Source organism: Mobula birostris, chromosome 3 (assembly GCF_030028105.1).
Source record: "Mobula birostris isolate sMobBir1 chromosome 3, sMobBir1.hap1, whole genome shotgun sequence".
NCBI lineage: Eukaryota > Metazoa > Chordata > Chondrichthyes > Myliobatiformes > Myliobatidae > Mobula > Mobula birostris.
The window spans coordinates 185,099,719-185,120,967 of record NC_092372.1 but is presented as its reverse complement, the minus strand read 5'-3'; the positions used below and the strand labels follow the sequence as shown (position 1 = coordinate 185,120,967).

Here is a 21,249-nt window from a genome sequence, read left to right as displayed (position 1 = left end):
TCGAAGTGTGTTACAGTTGTTGAAAAGCAATGTGACACTTCTCAATTTGGTGTATTATGAGAAATCTGGACTAAAGACATTGTGTTATTTCCGGGCCCAGCCATTGTCATTGGCTACTGTACTACAGTGTTAATTAGTGCATTTCACATACTCTAATCAGGCATTGATGCAATTCCTGTGAATTAGTGTATCATGTTCAATGGGGTAAAGTTCAGAATCTGCCCTTTCGAATGGTCTTGACTGCATCTCTCTAGCCCATGCCCCAACCAAGATATTTCTGCCCTGCTTTATGTACCTTCAGGCAGAGAGTCAGGTTTTGCCTGAGCTATCATAACATCATAACTTTCCCCTTTATTAGTTGCAATGCTTGAGTTTGGACTTAAACAATCAGTGATTGACCATAGTTGTTAATGCATAATGAAAATTTCAGATACAGACCAAATGAAAAGGAAGTGTAGACAATATAGCGTGGAGTATCTGAAATACAGATTTATACCAGCGCTAAGCAACCAACAGCAACCGAAGTGTCTGCTGTTGGAAAAAGTTCTTTCAAATAAGGCAATGAAACCTGTTGTGCATTTAATATTTCAGTAGGTTTTGAATAATATTGTAAATGTATTATTTGATTAAGCATTCTTGTTCATTTAAATAATTCATTATGGGCTATATGTAAAATAAGTGAATTGCGTACATCATGACACCACCATGTAATAGGTGCATGCCTTACTTAAAGTCAAAACCAAAGTTTGACTTGTATTTCTGGCTCTCTTGGTTTCCTTTTTGATTAGTTTATTGTTTTGGAGTTGCAAAACACAACAGTGATGATGAAGTATTTTCAAAACTAACCCAAGATGGCTACTGTTCTGTTGGGGCACAGCGAGACGATCGAGATTTTTTTTATATAAAGCAGTGACAAAGAGAAAGTGAAAGAGCAATGCAACATGTGCAGAGACAATTGAGTTTAAAACAAAAAGGCAGAAAACAGAAGAATTCATGAGTTCGTAAGCAGTGAGTACCAGGTGATGATAATCATTTAAAAGATAGAGCAGAAATGGCTGGTTACATTGGGAAGATTGACAAGTTTGGTCAGGTGTCAGGTCTCTCAGTGGGAGAGCATTTTGGAGATAGTGATCGCAATTCCATCTCCTTTACCATAGCATTGGAGAGGGATAGGAACAGATAAGTTAGGAAAGCATTCAGTTGGAGTAGGGAGAAATATGAAGCTATCAGGCAGGAACTTGGAAGCATAAATTGGGAACAGATGTTCTCAGGGAAATGTATGGCAGAAATGTGGCAAATGTTCAGGGGATATTTGCGTGGAGTTCTGCATAGGTAAGTACCAAATGAGACAGAGAAAGAATGGTAAGGTACAGGAAGCATGGTGTACAAAGGCTGTTGAAAATCTAGTCAAGAAGAAAAGAAAAGCTTATGAAAGGTTCAAAAAAACTAGGTAATGATAGAGATCTAGAAAATTAAAAGGCTAGCAGAAGGAGCTTAACAATGAAATTAAGAGAGCCAGAAGGGGGCATGAGAAGGCCTTGGTGAGCAGGATCACCAAGAAAAACCCCAAGGCATTCTATAAGTGTGTGAGGAGCAAGAGGATAACACGTGAGAGAATAGGACCAATCAAGTGTGACAGTGGAAAAGTGTGTATGGAACCGGAGGAGATAGCGGAGGTACATAATGAATATGTTGCTTCAGTATTCACTACGGAAGAGGACCTTGCCGATTGTAGGGATGACTTACAGCGGACTAAAAACCTTGAGCATATAGACATTAAGAAAGAGGATGTGCTGGAGCTTTTGGAAAGCATCAAGTTGGATAAGTCACCGGGACCAGACAAGATGTTCCCCAGGCTACTGTGGGAGGCAAGGGAGGATATTGCTGAGCCTCTGGCAATGATCTTTGCATCATCAGTGGGGACAGGAAAGGTTCTGGAGGATTGGAGGGTTGTGGGTGTTGTTCCCTTATTCAAGAAAGGGAGTAGAGATAGCCCAGGAAATTATAAACCAGTGAGTCTTGCTTCGGTGGTTGGTAAGTCGATGGAGAAGGTCCTGAGAGGCAAGATTTATGAGCATTTGGAGAGGCAGAATCTGATCAGGAATAGTCAGCATGGCTTTGTCAAAGGCAGGTTGTGCCTTACAAGCCTGATTGAATTTTTTGAGGATGTGACTAAACACATTGATGAAAGTAGAGAAGTAGTTGTAGTGTATATGGATTTCAGCAAGGCATTTGATAAGGTACCCCTTGCCAGGCTTATTGAGAAAGTAAGGAGGCATGGGATCCAAGGGGACCTTGCTTTGTGGATGCAGAATTGGCTTGCCCTCAGAAGGCAAAGAATGGTTGTAGGCAAGTCATATTCTGCATGGAAATGGGTGACCAATGGTGTGCCTCAGGGATCTATTCTGAGACCCCTTCTGTTTGTGATTTTTATAAATGACCTGGATGAGGAAGTGGAGGGATGGGTTAGTAAATTTGCTGATGACACAAAGGTTGGAGGTGTTGTGGATAGTGTGGAGGGCTGTCAGAGGTTACAGCGGGACATTGATAGGATGCAAAACTGGACTGAGAAGTGGCAGATGGAGTTCAACCCAGATAAGTGTGAGGTGGTTCATTTTGGTAGATCAAATATGATGGCAGAATATAGTATTAATGGTAAAAATCTTGGCAGTGTGGAGGATCAGAGGGATCTTGGAGTTCAAGTCCATAGGACACTCAAAGCTGCTGCATAGGTTGACTCTGTGGTTAAGAAGGCATATGGTGGATTTACCTTCATCAACTGAGGGATTTAGTTCAAGAGCCAAGAGGTAATGTTACAGCTATATAGAACCCTGGTCAGACCCCACTTGGAGTATTGTGCTCAGTTCTGTCACCGCACTACAGGAAGGATGTGGAAACTATAGAAAAGGTGCAGAGGAGATTTAGAAGCATGTTGCCTGGATTGGGGAGCATGCCTTATGAGGATAGGTTGAGTGAACTTAGCCTATTCTCCTTGGAGCGACGGAGGATGAGAGGTGACCTGATAGAGGTGTATAAAATGATGAGAGGCATTGATTGCGTAGATAGTCAGAGGCTTTTTCCCAGGGCTGAAATGGCTAGCACAGGAGGGCACAGTTTTAAGGTGCTTGGAAGTAGGTACAGAGGAGATATCAGGGGTAAGTTTTTTAAGCAGAGAGTGGTGAGTGCGTGGAATGGGCTGCCGGCGACAGTAGTGGAGGCAGATACAAATAGGGTCTTTTAAGAGGCTCCTGGATGGCTACATGAAGCTTAGAAAAATAGAGGGCTATGGTAACCTGAGGTAATTTCTAAAGTAAGTGCGTGTTTAGCACAGCATTGTGGGCTGAAGGGCCTGTATTGTGTTGTAGGTTTTCTGTGTTTCTAAGTTTGTAACTGGATTTTGTATACTGAACGGATTGAGTGGCAGTACCCATTAAGATTGCGTGTGTGTATGGGCACACATCTTTTGCTACTAGCTCACAAAGGAATCTGAATTGCGTAGATTTTCCGTATGGACTGAATGGCTGATTTAGAAAAGGTAAAAGGTGTGTGTTTCATGATAAAGTCTTGGTGGAGCTCGGATGTAGTGGTTTTGTCTAACGTGTTCCCCCCACCTTGAAGATCTAATGATCAAATGTCGTCCGTTCTATTTACCAAGAGAGTTCTCCATAGTCCTGACCGTAGTTTACATACCACCAGCAACCAACTATAATCAAGCACTTGAGATATTGCCTGATGCTGTCTCCAAACAAGAAACATCTATTCCAACAAGTTTCAAATCATATTTGGGAAGGGTAGAGTTGAATACTATTGAATTCCATTAATTTCACCCTTATCTGCTTTATTAATAAGACTTTTTCCCCTGGAGTGGAAAAGTCAAATATGAGAAGGTATAGTTTGAAAATGGGTGGAAGATTAAAGGAGATTTATGAGGCATGTTTCTTTTACCCAGAGAGTGGTAGGTGTTGGAAAATGCTGCCAATGGAGTAATACAATTGTTACCTTTCAAAGGCATTTGGACAGGCAGGGGATGGGGAAAGCAGAACATGTACCATTCTGAACAAATGAGTCTGTTCCTGTGCTGTACTTTGCTGTTTTCCATGGATAAAGTATAGTTTAAAAACTTGGTGGCATACCATTTTGCAATCTAATATCTTCTGGAAATCAGCATTTCAGAAATATCATTTTTTTGAAACTGTTTTCCATGTTGGAGCTCTGCAAAGTTCTAGAGCCAGCATGGCCAACTTGACCTGAGTTTGAATGTTTTATTAGAATAGCACCCAATGCAATCTCGACCTTGACCATTCACTTAGCAAGGTTCTATGCCTGAGCACTGATCTTTAAGCTGCTTTTTTTTTTGTGGCCTACCAGCTTGAAAATATTAATTTCCCATCCAGCCATCTTAATGCTTTGGAGAAATCCCACAATCTGAAGTGTTTGCTAATCTGTTCTTTGACACTTTAAATTGGGTTTATTATTGTCGCATGTACTGAAGTACAGTGAAAGAAACTCTACAGATCATTTTATTACAGTGGTGTGTTGAGTTAGTACAAGGGAAAACAATAACAGAATGCACAATAAAGTGCTACAGAGAGGGCGCAGTTCAGGCAGACAATAAGGTGCAAGATCATGACTGTAGATTGTAAGGTTAAGAGTCCACCTTGTCATATTAGGGGACTATTCAGTAGTTCTTGAGCCTTGTGTTCATGCTTTCAGGCTTTTTATATCTTCTGTCTTAATGGGGTGGTTAGAGAAGAGGCAACATGCAGATTCGGTGGGGTTTTTAATTATGCTGTTTATATAACATAGAATAGTACAGCACAGTACAGGACCTTCGACCCACAATGTTGTGCTGACCCTTAAACCCTGCCTCCCATATAACCCCGCCACTTTAAATTCCTCTATATACCTGTCTAGGAGTCTCTTAAATTTCACTAGTGTATCTGCCTCCACCACTGACTCAGGCAGTGCATTCCACGCACCAGCCGCTCTCTGAGTAAAAAAAAACTTCCCTCTAATATCCCCCTTGAACTTCCCACCCCTTACTTTAAAGCCATGTCCTCTTGTAGTGAGCAGTGATGCCCTGGGGAAGAGGCGCTGGCTGTCCACTCTATCCATTCCTCTTCATATCTTGTATACCTCTATCATGTCTCCTCTCATCCTCCTTATCTCCGGAGAGTAAAGCCCTAGCTCCCTTAATCTCTGATCATAATGCATACTCTCTAAACCAGGCAGCATCCTGGTAAATCTCCTCTGCACTCTTTCCAATGCTTCCACATCCTTCCTATAGTGAGGCGACCAGAACTAGACACAGTACTCCAAGTGTGGCCTAACCAGAGTTTTATAGAGCTGCATCATTACCTCGCGACTCTTAAACTCTATCCCTTGACTTATGAAAGATAACACCCCATAAGCTTTCTTAACTACCCTATCTACCTGTGAGGCAACGTTCAGGGATCTGTGGACATGTACCCCCAGATCCCTCTGCTCCTCCACACTACCAAGTATCCTGCCATTTACTTTGTACTCTGCCTTGGAGTTTGTCCTTCCAAAGTGTACCGCCTCACACTGCTCCGGGTTGAACTCCATCTGTCACTTCTCAGCCCACTTCTGCATCCTATCAATGTCTCTCTGCAATCTTCGACAATCCTCTACAATATCCACAACACCACCAATCTTTGTGTGGTCTGCAAACTTGCCAACTCAACCTTCTACTCCCACATCCAGGTTGTTAATAAAAATCACGAAAAGTAGAGGTCCCAGAACCATCCTTGTGGAACACCACTAGTTACAACCCTCCAATCCGAATGTACTCCCTCCACCACGACCCTCTGCTTCCTGCAGACAAGCCAATTCTGAATCCACCTGGCCAAATTTCCCTGGATCCCATGCCTTCTGACTTTCTGAATAAGCCTACCGTGTGGAACCTTGTCAAATGCCTTACTAAAATCCATATAGATCACATCCACTGCACTACCCTGATCTATATGCCTGGTCACCTCCTCAAAGAACTCTATCAGGCTTGTTAGACACTATCTGCCCTTCACAAAGCCATGCTGACTGTTCCTGATCCGACCATGATTCTCTAAATGCCCATAGATCCTATCTCTAAGAATCTTTTCCAACAGCTTTCCCACCATAGACGTAAGGCTCACTGGTCTATTATTAGTACATCGTTAGTACATTGTACAATTATTAGTACATTGATATACAGCATTCTGGACTGGTGGTTCACATCTTCTTTCAGAACTATATGGGAAATTTAAATATATTAGGAGCACTAAGACAGTCACTATTATCTTTTAGAAAAGACAGTAAGACATGGGAGCAGGGTTTGGCCATTTGGCCCATCGAGTCTGCTCTACCATTCAAATCATGGCTGACACGAGGAGATCTGCAGATGCTGGAATATCAAGCAGCACACATAAAAAGTGCTGGTGAATGCAGCAGGCCAGGCAGCATCTATAGGCTCGGCCCGAAATGTTGACTGTGCCTCTTCCTATAGATGCTGCCTGGCCTGCTGCGTTCACCAGCATTTTTAAAATCATGGCTGATTTGTTTTCTCTCTCAGCCGCATTCTTGTAAACCTGTGAACCCTCTCCATTACCACCACGTCCTTTTCTTAGATATAGGGCTCAAAACTGCTCACAATTCTCACAAGCATTACATCCTGGCTTTTATACGTTAGTCTTCTTGAAGTGAATGCCTTCCTTATTACTGACTTAACCTTCAAGATAATTGTTCGGTCTTAACCTTCAGTCCTGCATTAGGACTCTGAAGTCCCTTTGCATCTCAGATTTTTGAATTTGAACAAGTTTAGAAAATAATCTACACCTTTATTCCTTCTACCAAAGTGTATGATCACACACTTCCCTATGCTGTATTCCATCTGCTACTTTTTGTTTATTCTCCTGATCCATGCAACTCCTTCCGCAGCTTCCCTAATTCCTCAATGCTGCCTGCCCCTTCACCTATCTTTGTGTTGCTCGCAAATCTGACCACAAAGTCATCAATTCTGTCATCCTGATCATTAGTATTTAATGTGAAATGTAGTGGACGCAACTCTCTTCCTGGCAGTGAACCAGAAAAGGCCCCCCATTATTCCGACTCTTTGCCTCCTGCCGGTCAGCCAATCTTCTGTTTATGCTAATAGCTTTCCTATATAATACTGTGGGTTCTGATCGTGTTCAGCATCTCACGTGTGGCACCTTGTCAATAGCTTTCTGAAAATCCTTGTAAACAATGTTCACTGATTCTCCTCCATCTACCCTACATGTTATTTCATTAAAGAATTCTAACAGATTTGTAAGGCAAGGTTTCCTCTTAAGGAAACCATGGTGACTTCAGCTGATTTTTATTATGTGCTTCCAAGTACTGTGAAGCCTCGTCCTTAATAATGGACTCTTAACAACTTGCCAACCATTGAAGTCAGGCTAACTGGCCTATAATTTCCTATCCTTTGCCTCCTTACCTTATTAAAGAGTGTAGTGACATTTGCCATTTTGCAGTCCTCTGGAAGCATCCCAGAATCTATTGATTTTTGAAAGGTCACAATTCATGCCTCCACAATCTCTTTCAGCTATTTATTTTGGAACTCTGTGGCATCATGCATCTGGTCCATGTGACATTTCTACCTTCAGACCTTTCAGCTTCCTAAGTACCTTGTCCTTAGTAATAGTGACTACACTCATTTCTGCCCCTGACACTATTGGATTGCTTTGTTGTAATTGAAGAACCATGATCCCTTTGGATAGCCGTTGATGTCCAAATGAAGATAACTCAGTTGATTTTCTAATTGTCTAATGGTAGTAAGTATCATGAATATTAAATAATTTAATTGATGTTTTATGTTGTATTAGTCCTTTTCTGAATGGAACAGTTTCAGTTAAGCTATTTTTAATTGTGGTGACCATTTTTGAATTGATCATCAAAGTGTAGCCCCAGGAATATTTATTTGTCACCCCATGGATTATTTTCCTGTTCTCTTGCAAAATAAAATCATAAATTAATCATCTTCCCAGCTGCAAAATTACAACTTTTCATGTTTTACAAACATTATTTAATATTTTACTGTGATGATACTGGTGACTACTAAAAATGAAGAAATTGTGGTGGAGGTGGTTGTAGTGGTTTTGAGGAAACTGAGCTGAATAATTTTAACTTATGGCTAACTTTGCTGTGGAAATACACATTGTCTCCAGAGTTGGTCCTTCATTATAACCCAGAAATGAATTTGATATAACAACAAACAATGTTAGATTTTCTTCAGTGCAAAATCTCATATATTTGCAAAGAAGTTGTTGATATTTTTAATTCAGATTCATAAAGTAGTTTGCAAATGAGATTTTAGTTTCTTGTGATTTTATTTTTCTTTTTCCTTTCAGGATGACCTTCTTAGCAAAAAGAAGAGGGAGAAAAAGAAAAAAACAGGCAGTAAAACAGCAGATGAAGGGAAAGCTGGTGTTCCTGATAAAAATGATAGGTAACTTGATATACTTTATTTGTAAGAGTCTTGACTACTTTAAATGACAATTGAAATTAAAGGTTAAAATAAATATGTATTTGAACATTTTGTGGGTGTTCTGATCTCCTTTTAGGAGAGCTGGAGCTAAAGTTGTTCTGGGTAATTTTATAGTTAAATTACCTTGATAAACTAGGGTAGTTACAGATAAAAATCCTTCTGGTTAGTATCATTTTCACCTAATCTTTTTTGGTGTTGTGACCTCCCCTTGTCACATTCCTCTTCATGTTGTAATGTTTCCTTGCCTTCCATGTTAGATGTTCTGTTTCCATGCATCCTGTCTTCTGTCCCATAGTTCATAGCCCACTGATTGTATTTGCAAATATATCTGGTTGTTCTCATAAGCTATTTTTGCTGTGTCATTTCATCTTAATAACTAAAGTCTAAAGTAAACTGACAAAAATTGGTAAATAGCCCTAGCAGGAAATAAATAAATAAATGAGTAAACAACGTGCGAACCAAAATAAGTGGTTATAATTAAGATAGGAAGATATAAAGCACAAAGCTTGTAAAATTAGAAATGTGTATGAAGTGGTACAGTCCTGCTTAGTGCCACTTCACTGAGTGCTTATTTGTTCTAGCAGTCTCCGTCCTGGAGTTTGAGAACACACAGGCGTGTGCTCTCCATACTTCAGAAAGGTCATTCATGTAGGTTATGCTGGGAGCCTAACAGGGACCACTGCACTCTGTTGATGCTTCCACAACAATGAAGCGGTGAACACTTTGCTTGAGTACACTAAGACATGTAGCAATGTGCAGAGGTACCTGTGAAAGCAAGCAATCTGGGCATAGCATATAGGTGCAAGGCTCAGGAGCATGCTGACAGCAGTGAGTATGGGTAATTGTGTGGAGGCTGCTCCATGTATCGGAGGAACACTCAGATCCCATTGGCTATCTCATCACATCTTTGATGTGATGGAAGATGCTAACTTCCCCTCTTTCTTGCTCTACCACTGTGCATTTAGGACTCCTTGGCCTGGCATCTGTGTGCTGAACAGCCATACCACTTGCCCCATGCTGCCCAACACCAACTCTCAGAGGCAGCCATTGCAAATTGCCTCAGTGGTTCTTTTCATACTGAGTCATGCAGCAATGAGAATTTTAACATTTTCATTGCTATGCAACTCCAGTGGTAGGCTGAGCCCTCAAGTAGATGCCTGGCACAGCAATGCTGCCAGTAAAGGAACTTTATATATCATCCCTTAATGACCTCTTTTTGTGCTGATTCTACTAACATGCTCATTCCTGGAGAAGCATGTTGTGTATAATGTAAGGTACCTGTGTATGGAAATCTTAAAGTCAAACATGGAGAAGTGCTTACATTGCTTTCCAGTGTGTAAGCTGTTATTTATTGTCCATTCCAAATGACCTAGGGAATGAGATGGTTAGTCACACCCGCAAACTAATGCAATTTTTATTGTACTGATACTCCCAATGTGTTATATTAGTAATAGGAGCAGGAATCAGCCATTTGGCCTTTTGAACCTGTTCTACCTATCTCAAAGGTCGTGGCTGGTTGTTCTTCTTGATGCCATTTTTCTCTGTTGTCTCCATATCCCTTGAGTCAATTAATGTTCACAAATCTTTCAATGTGTTTTGAGTGAAATTCGTATCGAAGTTTCCATAGCATGTCAAGGAACTGGTGGCACAGTCCTCAGAATAAAAGGATGAAAGGATGTCCCTTTAAAACTGAGATGATGGGGATTTCTTTCAGTTGAAGGATGTTGAATCTGTGGAATTCATTATTACAGAGTCTTGTGTGGGCCAAGTCATTGGGTGTATTTAAGGCAAGGAATTCTATGTTCTTGATTGATGAGGAGGTTATGGGGAGAAAGCAAGAGAATGGAGTTTAACAAAAAATCAACCATAATTGAATGGCAGAACAGAGTCAATGGGCTGAGTAGCCTAATTCTGCTCCTGTATCTTATGGTCTTATCAACACTGAATAATTCCCATTGTTCCCTTAAAATAAAGTGAGCTATGAGTCAAATGTTTATACTGGGAAACTTAATTGAAAGCTTGGTCAAATAGGTAGAACTAAGGGAAGGAATTCTTGAGTGTGGTTTCTGGCTAGTAGTGGGATAAAGAAATGGCATCTTTGAGACCATGCAGAATCTAGGGATTTCCACTGGACAGAAATAAATATTTCAGTACCTGGAGAAATCCATTCTTCAGTTTGATGGCCTTTAAGATAAGTTTTTTTTTGTCTCAGACCTTGACACCAGCTACTTGCTTAATAAAATGAACTTTGGGAGATCTGGGGTTCTACACTTGGTCTCATTATCCTGTCGCTCAGGAAAGAAGAAACAGTCCGAGTCAAATTTAGTTTCGTCTTTTGAAGTCCTTGTCTGTGGATTTGGACCAAGGACAGAATTGGGCTTGGGAATGATACTGCTTGCATTAAATGTCGTGTTAGCCATAGCTTCAAGGGCTTTCTACAAATCATGGTGCTGGTGCCAAACTGATTCTCATGATCAGTGAAGAAAATTGATGTAATGATTTATATACAAGATTAAAGGAAAATGCAACCTGATTTTAATCCAGAAGTATTTTCTGTTGAATGTAATCAGTCTTTGCAAAATTAAAATCCGTTCCCTCTTCTTGTATGCTTATTTATGGTTATTGTCAAAGTAACCAGTTTGTAAAATGTGCAATATTTTAACATTGTAAAATGTAGAATTGTTTGAAATTTGCTTGATGCAGCCACATTAAATTCAGTGTTGATCGTTGGTTCTTCCTATCTATCATCCATGCTGTCAGGGTCAGACCTGTGCAGGTCTCTGAAGAAAAGTTGGCCATGTGACCTATTGCAAAGTAGAAAATGCAGAGTGAGCAGCTGTCTTGATGGCTGATGTTTTCCTCCTGATGAAAACTACATAGGATTTCTTTATTTTTTCTCATAAAAACATGTTAAATTTAAAGATCACTATTCCCAAAATACCGAAGTGCTTGGCAATAGGAAATTTGAAATCAGTTTTGATTAGAAAAAGTGCAAATTGATCATTGTTTTGGAGGATAGCACTGTGTTTATGTTGCTTTTATATCAGAGTGCTTAAAAGCAGATTTCTTAAATTTTAAAACAATTCCTAATCTGGGTATAGGAACTGAGATTAGAACCTATTGTGGATGAGTGTGGGATTTGCTGATACATGTGTATATGTATATTGTAAGAAGCTTGTAATGAAAATGGAAAATATGTTTGCACATTATTGAAGGAAAAACAGTGTTATAGAACTCATGCGATCCAATTTACTAGCACTCGCCATTCCATTACTCAGATCTGCACTATTTATTTCCCGTGCCCAAACACTGCCTATACCTTCATGGTCCTGGTACATACCTTGTTTCTCTACTCCACTTTTGTTTGCCCCACCCCCAACCTACATTGTGGGGCCTTGGCTATAACACACAGCTCATTTGACCACCTTCTCCCCTGTCCCTCTCCCACACCATCAATCTCCCTTACTGAGAATGTGAGAGCTGTTGTCTTGTTACTAATCTGTCCTGCCCCTTCTTGGTGGGTTTTGCAGTTCTCTCTCTCTATCTCTCTCTCTGTCTCCCTCTTGTGCATTCACACACTCTTCTTGTTTGCTGTTGCCCCCACCCCAGCTTGCCCTCCCTCACCCTTCTACCCCCTGCCACCTTGCTGCCTGTATTTTTTCTGCTCCTCTTCCTCCACTTGCCAGAGAACAAATAAAAAAAACCTTTGCTTGCTGAATGTCTCTATTTTGAAAAATAACGCGCTGTCACTCAATGGTTCTCGTGGTCTTTGAGGTGGTAAGAACGCATTAATTTCTGTTGTGAGGTCTTTTATGCAAGACTAATGCATCATATTTGTACTTAATAGGCCAGCAAAATGGAGCCACCTCTCCCTGTCCCAAAATGAATAAAATCAAAATCTTGCATTGAAATTTCACTTGGTTTATAATGCAAGAATCTGTGTTTTATTTTTATATCCTTATAACTCTCCCTTGCAGATCTATCGAGAAGCCTCATTGGCAGGACCTGTTGCCTTGCAAGATAGGAATCTGCTTTTATTTTGTACTGAAGTCATTACCGCAGTGCTGTCAGGTAAGTCAGGAAACTCCATAAAGCTGTTTATTTAAACTTTCATCTGGTTGAAAGAAGCATTGTTGTTTTCTTATGCAAGATACAGTTTCTAAAATAGCATAGCCTTAAAAAAAAATTAACTTTCAAACCTATAACATCAGTTTCCAATAAAATTTATTCTTCACTCAATATGAATGTCTTATTTATTGTGTGATATTCTATTAAGTAGCAATTTTCTATATATTTTAGTGTTTTTACATCATAAATTGAAAAAAGCTCATTAAGAAATCAGTCTTAATTTTTCAGATAAACTGAATTAACTCATGTCTACCAGAGTAGCAGGAAAAAAATCTATAATTGGCTTCAACATTTGAGTGATGTGTGTGTAGTATCATGCCTAAATACATACTTGGCTATGACTATCCTCATCAAATAGCTTTTTATCATCTTTCAGACTAGCACTTCGTATTTGAATGGTCTCTTTGGCAATGTAGGAAGACTGCTGGCAGCTGTGGGATTATAAGTTGGCTGAACCACTGAGGGAAGGATAAATAATAAGGGCTGGCTATTAAAAACAGGGTAAATCTTGTGATCAGGAAAATATTTGTTCTTTATTAAAGCCCTGTTCATTTGCACAGTGAGCAGCTGGGGGCGGTGGGGTTCAAGCTTGCTTCAGACCCATTCGATTGGGATTTGTCCAAAGGACTACTGAGCACAAGGAAGTTGCACAGTAAAATTGGTTTGTTTAATGGAGATCATGTAACCAAATGAACCCCCTTAAAAACAGCAAATAATATTGGAATAATCATGAATTGAATGCTTGTGATGCATGTTGTTCCGTGGGATCAGCCTCTAGTTAAAACCAATTTAGAATGAGCTTGACAGTTAAGTTTAGTTTGTGGATCAGAGATGGTTGAAATTCCTTCTCAATATTCTATGATCCTTAATGTCCTTAATGGAATCTATAAGATTCCTATAAGCATCTGTAAGTAATTTGGAAGTACATATCATTTAAAAAAACATTTTGTTTTAAAGTTTTCACCATTGTTGAAGACATACTTCTGGTAAGCAAATTCATTGCACTGGCTGTTGTAATAAGTTCTCCAGATTTATATATTATAATTCATTACTTTCCCTATAGCAGAACATTTTTTCCCTTCAAAAATCTATATGGTTAATTCCCTTCCCCTTGTCCGACATACTTATTTGTAACTTTCTCTAGTTATACAATCCTCTGATAGCACTGCTCCACCAGTCCGATCTTTAGTGCTTGTTACATACACCTGTTAGGGTGCATTCTCCAGTTACCTTATAAGATAACCGTAGCCTTCAGCCAGGAGCAGATGTCATCAGCTGGTTCCCAACCTTCACAGAGTGTTTCAACCCTCAACCACGACACTCTCCAGCTGGTGGGCCGGCAGTGGTGGCCAAATCACTGCCCATCTGCCCCTGGCTTCCAGCTCCCCTCCTCTCGCCTACTCCAAATCCAACTAGAGGCTCGTTCTGCCTCTTCCCCCGTCCTACGAGCTGCTTGGTTTTTGCTCCTGACAACAACTGCCATGCTGATTTGACTGGGAAACCTCTGCAGCCGATCTCCACAGGAAACAACCATGCCTGCCGTCCCTTGTCTTTACACTCCTGCACTAAGGGCTGGTACTTCAAGGCCTTTCTCTCGTGGGCCTCTTCCCATCCCTCCTCTCACGGCACAGTCAGCTCAAGCAGAATTATTTTCTTGTCTTCGGTTGACCACAGTACAATGTCCGGGCATAGGGTTGTGTGCACCACATCCGGGAACTGCAACCTCCTTCCCACATCGACCCTCATCTCCCAGGACCTGGCCGCTAGCGGCAGATTGGGCTTTGGTTGTTTGGTTACCAAAGGCCTGGCTCCCTCTTTGATGAAGGTGATGGCCTCAAATCTATGCTAGCCATCCTCTTCTTGCATCCCTCCCACTCTAGTGTATCAGCAAGAGCCAGTAGCACCTTATCATGGCGCCACCTATACCGTTCTTGAGTTAGAGCTGTTTTACAGAGGGACAGTATATGAGCCAATGTCCCCTTTTGACCCCAGAGCTTACAGTTTGGGTCCTGTCTCGTCCCCCATGTGTACAGATGTAATGGAGAAGGGTGAAGTACCAGTGCTTTCTGCAACTTAAGCCCTAATCTCTGAAATTCTCTTCAGAAATCAGTCTGCTTCTTTCTTACTCAAGTGCTTGTTAAAACCTGGCCACCTTCAGAATTTAATCATCTGAGTATGCAATTTGATGTTTCGTATGGAAATCATCCTGTTAGGACTTTTAGGATCGCCTCTTAGCCTACTGATTCACATCACCAAAATGTTCTGACATGGGTGGCTTATCTTGCTCTATGTTCAGAGGATATCTACATTCATTCCTGGAGATAAATCCATCATCCTTCCTATTTTAGTTCAGTTAAACTGACCGTACAGGTTGTTGTTTGAACCTTGGACCACTCAATTGACAGGGTTGTCGCATTTCCATAGCCACCTCCAGCCATGCGAACCAAGAAAAAATGGTTTAGTCAGCTTTGACAATGATTTGTATGACCAAAAGTCTAGAATTCCCTCTTTACATTGTCCCAACCTCTTGGGGTTCCTTGTGCCTACCCTCTTCCTATGTATTCCACCTCTCTATTAAATCTAACTTGATTATATTTCTTGACACTTTATTTTTAATTATTTTAGCTCCATGAAGTGTCTAAGAGAAGATATTGGTATCATAAAAATATAGCAGTTTTCAATAAATCAGATTTTGAATTTTTGTGGATTCTGACATGTTTGCAAATAACTAAGTAGTCAATTAAAGCTTCACTTTAATCACTGATTTTTGAGGTCTGCTTATTTGTACCTGGTTCTGCTATTTTTAGTTTTAAAATTTGAGTAGTTCTGTGGGGTGCCACTGTAGTGTAGCTGTAAGTACGACGCTATTGCAGCTCAGTGACTTCAAAGTTTGGGGTTCAATTCCAGTGGCGTCTGTAAGAATTTTTTGCATTCTGGCTGGAAGGACCTCTTCTGTGCTGTATTTCTGAATAAAAGATAATAAATCAATATTTTGTGATGAGAACTGAGTATTATGAATTTTAGTACTGAAATTTACTCTATTATGCCTGATAGTACCACCTGTCCTAAAATATGCCATGCAGTTAGTTTATCACTGACCTTCAAAGGCTCTTTTGCCACCTGTTCAGAAACCCAAATCTTGTACATCTGGCAGCAGCCTAATACAAGCTAAACCTGTCATTGAGATGACTATCTTTTTAAAAACAGTTCTCGTGGCATATGGTCATGATTGATTTAGCAAATATCTGGCAGGTGTATGAAATTCACCTGTCAGGATTGAAGACAAAATGACTATTTAAAGCCAGCTTACAACCACTCTTCTGCCTAAGTTTTACTTTTCTTTAATGAGAAATCTTATTTCTATTTTAAAAGCAAAAGCTGTGGATGCTATCAGTCTAACATACTTGGGCCAGACAGCATCAGTGGAGGGAGAATATTTCAGGTTGATGACCTTTGTTTTTTTTAAAACATGGTCATTTTTGTCTCAGTTCTTGTATTTCATGCAGTTGCCAAGGAAGGAAGGAAGGAAATTGCCTTTTAAACTCATGAGAGAGCATAGGCCATCAACTTTTTGCTGTTGATGTTTCTGTAGCAGGCAATTTCTTTTTTTACGGGGTCGAATTGCTAGCTCGGCACTCAACCCAGCACAGATGGAAAGCGTGCCAGGGGAGCCTGCTGGGTTCAAACTGGGGAGCCTTCTCTCCGAAGTCCAGCACTGATGCCACTACGCCACCAGCTGGCAGCTGTCATGTAATTTGTTGAATTTGATCATGGTGAACTGCAAGGAAGATACCTTTCAAAACAGGTATTCTCAATGACATCTTAAGCCTGCATTAATATGTTTCATTAGATGAAAGGTCATTGGGCTAAAACATTAGCTTTTTCTTTTCACAGGTATTAATTGACTTTTGGAATTTTTAGAGTATCTCTGATTTATCTTTTTTGATTAATGCCCAAAAATGGAATGCATCATTCTTTTTATTAAACAAAAGTTTATCACTCTGATTTCTTTTAGTTAGTGTAAGGAAAAGAACCTTTGTTCACGTGACCAAACCACATCTCTGAAAATCATGATCAAACTATATAATCCTGTAGTCACATAGCAGCTTAGGACAACTGACAGCTCTCTAGGCTTCTCAGATACGGATTGCAGAGCTTTAGAACTTTAATGGAGATAATCATGGAAGTGCAAGATGGTTAATGTTTTATGAAGTGTCAATACACAAAATTATTTGCCAGGTTCCATGTGTCAATGCTAGTTGTACTACTTTGAATTATCAGTAGATGCTTTTGACCCCCCAGGACAAGAGAAGACAAGGAACTTCTGTTTTAATAATACTTTTATATGCTGTAAAGAAGAAGCATTGAAATAGATTAAATAATATCAGTTTTATGGCTCCATCATTTGCAATAAGGTTGGGAACCTCTGAGTTAGGAAGTGGTAGGTGAAGCCAGTTGAGTGGAAAAGGTAAAGGGCTGAACAAGAAGGAATCTGATAGAAGAGGAGAGTGGACCAAGGGAGGAAGGAGAGACACTAATGAGGAGCTGATAGCTAGGTGAGGAGAAGAGGTAAGAGGCCAGAGAGGGGAATAGAGAAAGTGGGAAACGGGGAGGGGAAAAGGGGAAAAAAAAGAGTAAAATAAAAATAAATGACTGGAATGGGAAATTAATGTTCATGTAATCAGGTTGGAGGATTCCCGGACGGAATGTGATGTGTTGCTCCTTCACCCAAAGAATGGCCACATCGTGGCTGAAGAGGAGGGCATGGAACGGGAAAGGGGTTAGGAATTAAAATGGTTGGCCACTGTGAAGTTCCACTTTTGGAGGATGGAACAGAGGTGCTCAATAAAGTGGTTACTCCAGTTTATGGCGGGTCTCATTAATGTAGAGGAGGCCACAGGCCGCATCGGGAGCACTGAGTACAGTAGACGATCCTAATAGATTTGCAGGTGAAGTGTTGCCTCACCTGGAAAGACTGATCAAAGCCCTGATAAAGGTGAGGGAGTAGATGAAGGGCAGGTGTAGCATTTCTCTTGTTTGCAGGGATATGTGCCACAGTGGGAAATGAAAGGAACGGGGAGGGGAAAAGAAGAAAAAAAAATTTTTTAAAAAACCAGAAGGAGGAAGGAATCAAGTTGGAGGCTAACAAGTCATCTGGACCTAAATGCTGCTATAGTATATGATGGTGATAAATATTAAGAACTAGATGTGAATGTAAGAAGTACGATTATTAACTATGCGGATAACAGAAAAGTTGGCAGAGTTGCATATAGCGAGAAAGGTTGGAGTAGGTGCAGCAGGATATAGATCAGATGGAAAGTTAGATGATGGATTGACATGTGGGATTTAATTCTATCAAACTCAAGAGGATGAATTTTGGGAAGTCAGATAGGTTAGGATTAGTACAGTAAATGGCAGGGCACTAAGGAATGTTGATGAAACGGAGACCTAGGATTCCTAATCCACCTATACAAAATGCTGGAGGAACTCAATAGTCCCGGGAAAGAGTAAATAGTCGATGTTTTGGGCCAAGACCCTTCATTAGGACTCATGAAAGACTTCTTGATGAAGGGTCTTGGTTCAAAACGTCGACTTTTTACTCTTTTCCATAGATGCTCCCTGGGCTGCTGAGTTCCTACAGTATTTTGTGTGTGTTGCTTGGACTTCCAGTGTCTGCAGATTTTCTCTGGTTTGTGATCGGATTCCTAATCCACAGATCCGTGAAAGTAGAAACACTGGTTGATAAAGTGGTGAAGAAGACGTACTGTGGTTGCCTTCAGAGGTTGAGGCCCAGAATATAAGGGTTGTGATTTTACATTGCACTGTGATCAACACTTGGAATATTGTGCACAGTGCTGATACCACACTATAGGAAGGATGCAATTAACTGGAGAGAGTGCAGTGAAGATTCAGTAAGATGTTTGGATTGGAGGACTTCAAATATGAGGAGAGATTGAATAGAGTGAATTTGGTTTCCTTGGAGGGGCAAAGACAGGGTTATTAAAGTTATATCAGATTATGAGAACCATATATAGGTTAGATTGTCAAAATTAAAGTACAAAATAAATTTATTATCAAAGTACATGAATGTCACCATATGCTAGCCTGAGATTCATTTTCTCGCAGGCATTCACAGTAGAACTAAGAATTATGAAAGAAATAATGAAAAACTGCACGCAAAGACTGACAAGCAGCCAATGTGCTAAAAAGAAAAACTGTGCAAATATAAAACAAATCTTTTTCTATACTAGTGGTATCATTTAAAAGAAGAGTGTAGGTTTAAGATGAGAGGAAGAAGTTTTGAAAGCGATTTTTTGAAAAATATACTGTGCTTGATATCAGGATCACAAGGCCTGATGAGGTAGTGGAGTCAGATACAATCACAAGTATGCAAGATATAGGAGGATACAGACCATGAGTGGCCAAATGGGGGAGAAGATCAATGTGGACATGAGGGACTGAAGGGCTCTTTTTTCTATGCAATGCAACTCTTGATTCTGACTGTATGGGAAGCATTGTCTATGAATTTTCAAATTTCCTTCAATTCTGAAAAGGTCTCAGCAGATTGGGGGAAAATGCAAAATATATGTATTTATGAAAGAAACCAGGAATCTGCATGCAGTTTCTGCACTTTATGCTTTAACTGGAGAAACCAGAAACATCTAAATCTCTGTTATTGAAGAATTTGTAGCAAGACATCTGGAACATCAAAATAGAATTAGTGTAACATAGTTTTATGAAACCAAAATCAGATTTGATTTGGGATGCAGGTTTGTAAGAATAGTGGATTTGCATTTCCAAGCGATATTCAGTAGTGTTTATTAATAGTTACTCCTTAAAGCCAGAGTTTGTGGCATTAGCATGCTTTAAAGATTAGCTAACCAAAGAAAGCAGACTTGAGATGTATGGGTGATTTTCATGTTGGCTAGCTGTAATTGGTAGGGCTCTACTGAGAAGAGTGCTGGTGGAACGGCAGATGCAATCTCAATGGCTCTCTACATGGCTTTACACCACCTAGACAACACAAACACCTACATCAGGATGCTGTTCATGGACTATAGCTCAGCATTTAATACCATCATTCCCACAATCCTGATTGAGAAGCGCAGAACCTGGGCCTCTGTACCTCCCTCTGCAAAAGGATTCTCAACTTCCTAACCGGGACACCACAGTCTGTGCGGATTGGTGATAACATATCCTCTTCACTGACGATTAACACTGGCGCACCTCAGGGGTGTGTGCTTAGCCCACTGCTCTACTCTAGATACATGTGACTGTGTGTCTAGGCATAGCTCAAATACTATCTATAAATTTGCTAGTGATACAACCATTGTTGGTAGAATCTCAGATGGAGACGAGAGGGCATACAGGAGTGAGATATGCCAATTAGTGGAGTGGTGCTGCAGCAACAACCTGGCACTCAGCTCTTTCGTCTTACTGATGTTTATTGGACTTCAAGAAGGGCAAGACGAAGGAACATGTACCAATCCTCATAGAGGGATCAGAAGTGGAGAGAGTGAGCAGTTTCAAGTTTCTGGGTGTCAAGATCTCTGAGGACCTAATCTGGTCCCAGCACATTGATGCAGCTATAAAGAAGGCAAGACAGCAACTATACTTCATTAGGACTTTGAAGAGATTTGGCATGTCAACAAATACACTCAAAAACTTCTATAGATGTACCGTGGTGAGCATTCTGACAGCCTGCATCACTGTCTGGTATGGTGGGGATGGTGAGGGCTACTGCACGGGACTAGAAGAAGCTGCAGAGGGTTGTAAATTTTGTCGGCTCCATCTTGGGTACTAGCCTACAAAGTACCCAGGACATCTTCATGGAGCGGTGTCTCAGAAAGGCAGTGTCTGTTATTAAAGACCTCCAGCACCCAAGGCATGTTCTTTTCGCAGGTAGGAGGTACAGAAGCCTTAAGACACTCAGCAGTTCAGGAACTATTTCTTCCCCTCTCCGATTCCTAAATGGACGTTGAACCCTTGAATACTACCTCACTTTTTAATATATAGTTCTGTTTTTACACGACTTTTAATCTATTCAGTATACATATACTGTAATTGATTTATTTTTTATTATTTTATTTATATATTTTCTTCTATATTATGTATTGCATTTAACTGCTGCTGCTAAGTCAACAAATTTCACGACACATGCTGGTGATAATAAACCTAATTCTGATTCTGTTTCAACGAAGTCTGTGTTAATTGCTAAGGAGAAAAAGAACAAAGTGCATTGTAGCCAGATCTATTAGTTGATATTGAGGGAGGTGGGTTGGCACATTGTGAGAAGACTACAAAGAGTCTGCAGAGAGATACAGAAATATTCAGTGAGTAGAAACTGGCAGGTGGATGGAATGGATGGTGTCCAGTTTAGGAGCAGGACCAGTTGAAATAGCAGGATGTATCAGAGTACAAGGATTTGAGTGTCCTACATGTAATAAAGGTTAGCATTTAGGTATGAAAAGTGATTCAGAGGGACCATTTGGGCTTATTACAGGGCAGATGAGTGTCAAATTAGGGATAGCTTGTGACAAGTGTGCAGGGTATGCTGTGCTGTGTATTGTTTTGGTTCCTTGTTTTTGTCCCCCTACTTAAGG

The 21,249-nt window shown here is 40.4% G+C and overlaps 1 protein-coding gene across 2 annotated transcripts in view; it reads left to right on the top strand.

The window, feature by feature from the left end:
- The window catches only part of dnajc1 (DnaJ (Hsp40) homolog, subfamily C, member 1), a 172,153-nt gene that overhangs the window by 58,554 nt on the left and 92,350 nt on the right, over positions 1-21,249 (top strand). For both annotated transcript variants that reach the window (XM_072253819.1, XM_072253818.1), the window contains 2 exons: positions 8,382-8,479; positions 12,496-12,589. In XM_072253819.1, the coding sequence (XP_072109920.1) occupies positions 8,382-8,479; positions 12,496-12,589 (192 nt within the window). The remainder of the gene's footprint in view (positions 1-8,381; positions 8,480-12,495; positions 12,590-21,249) is intronic.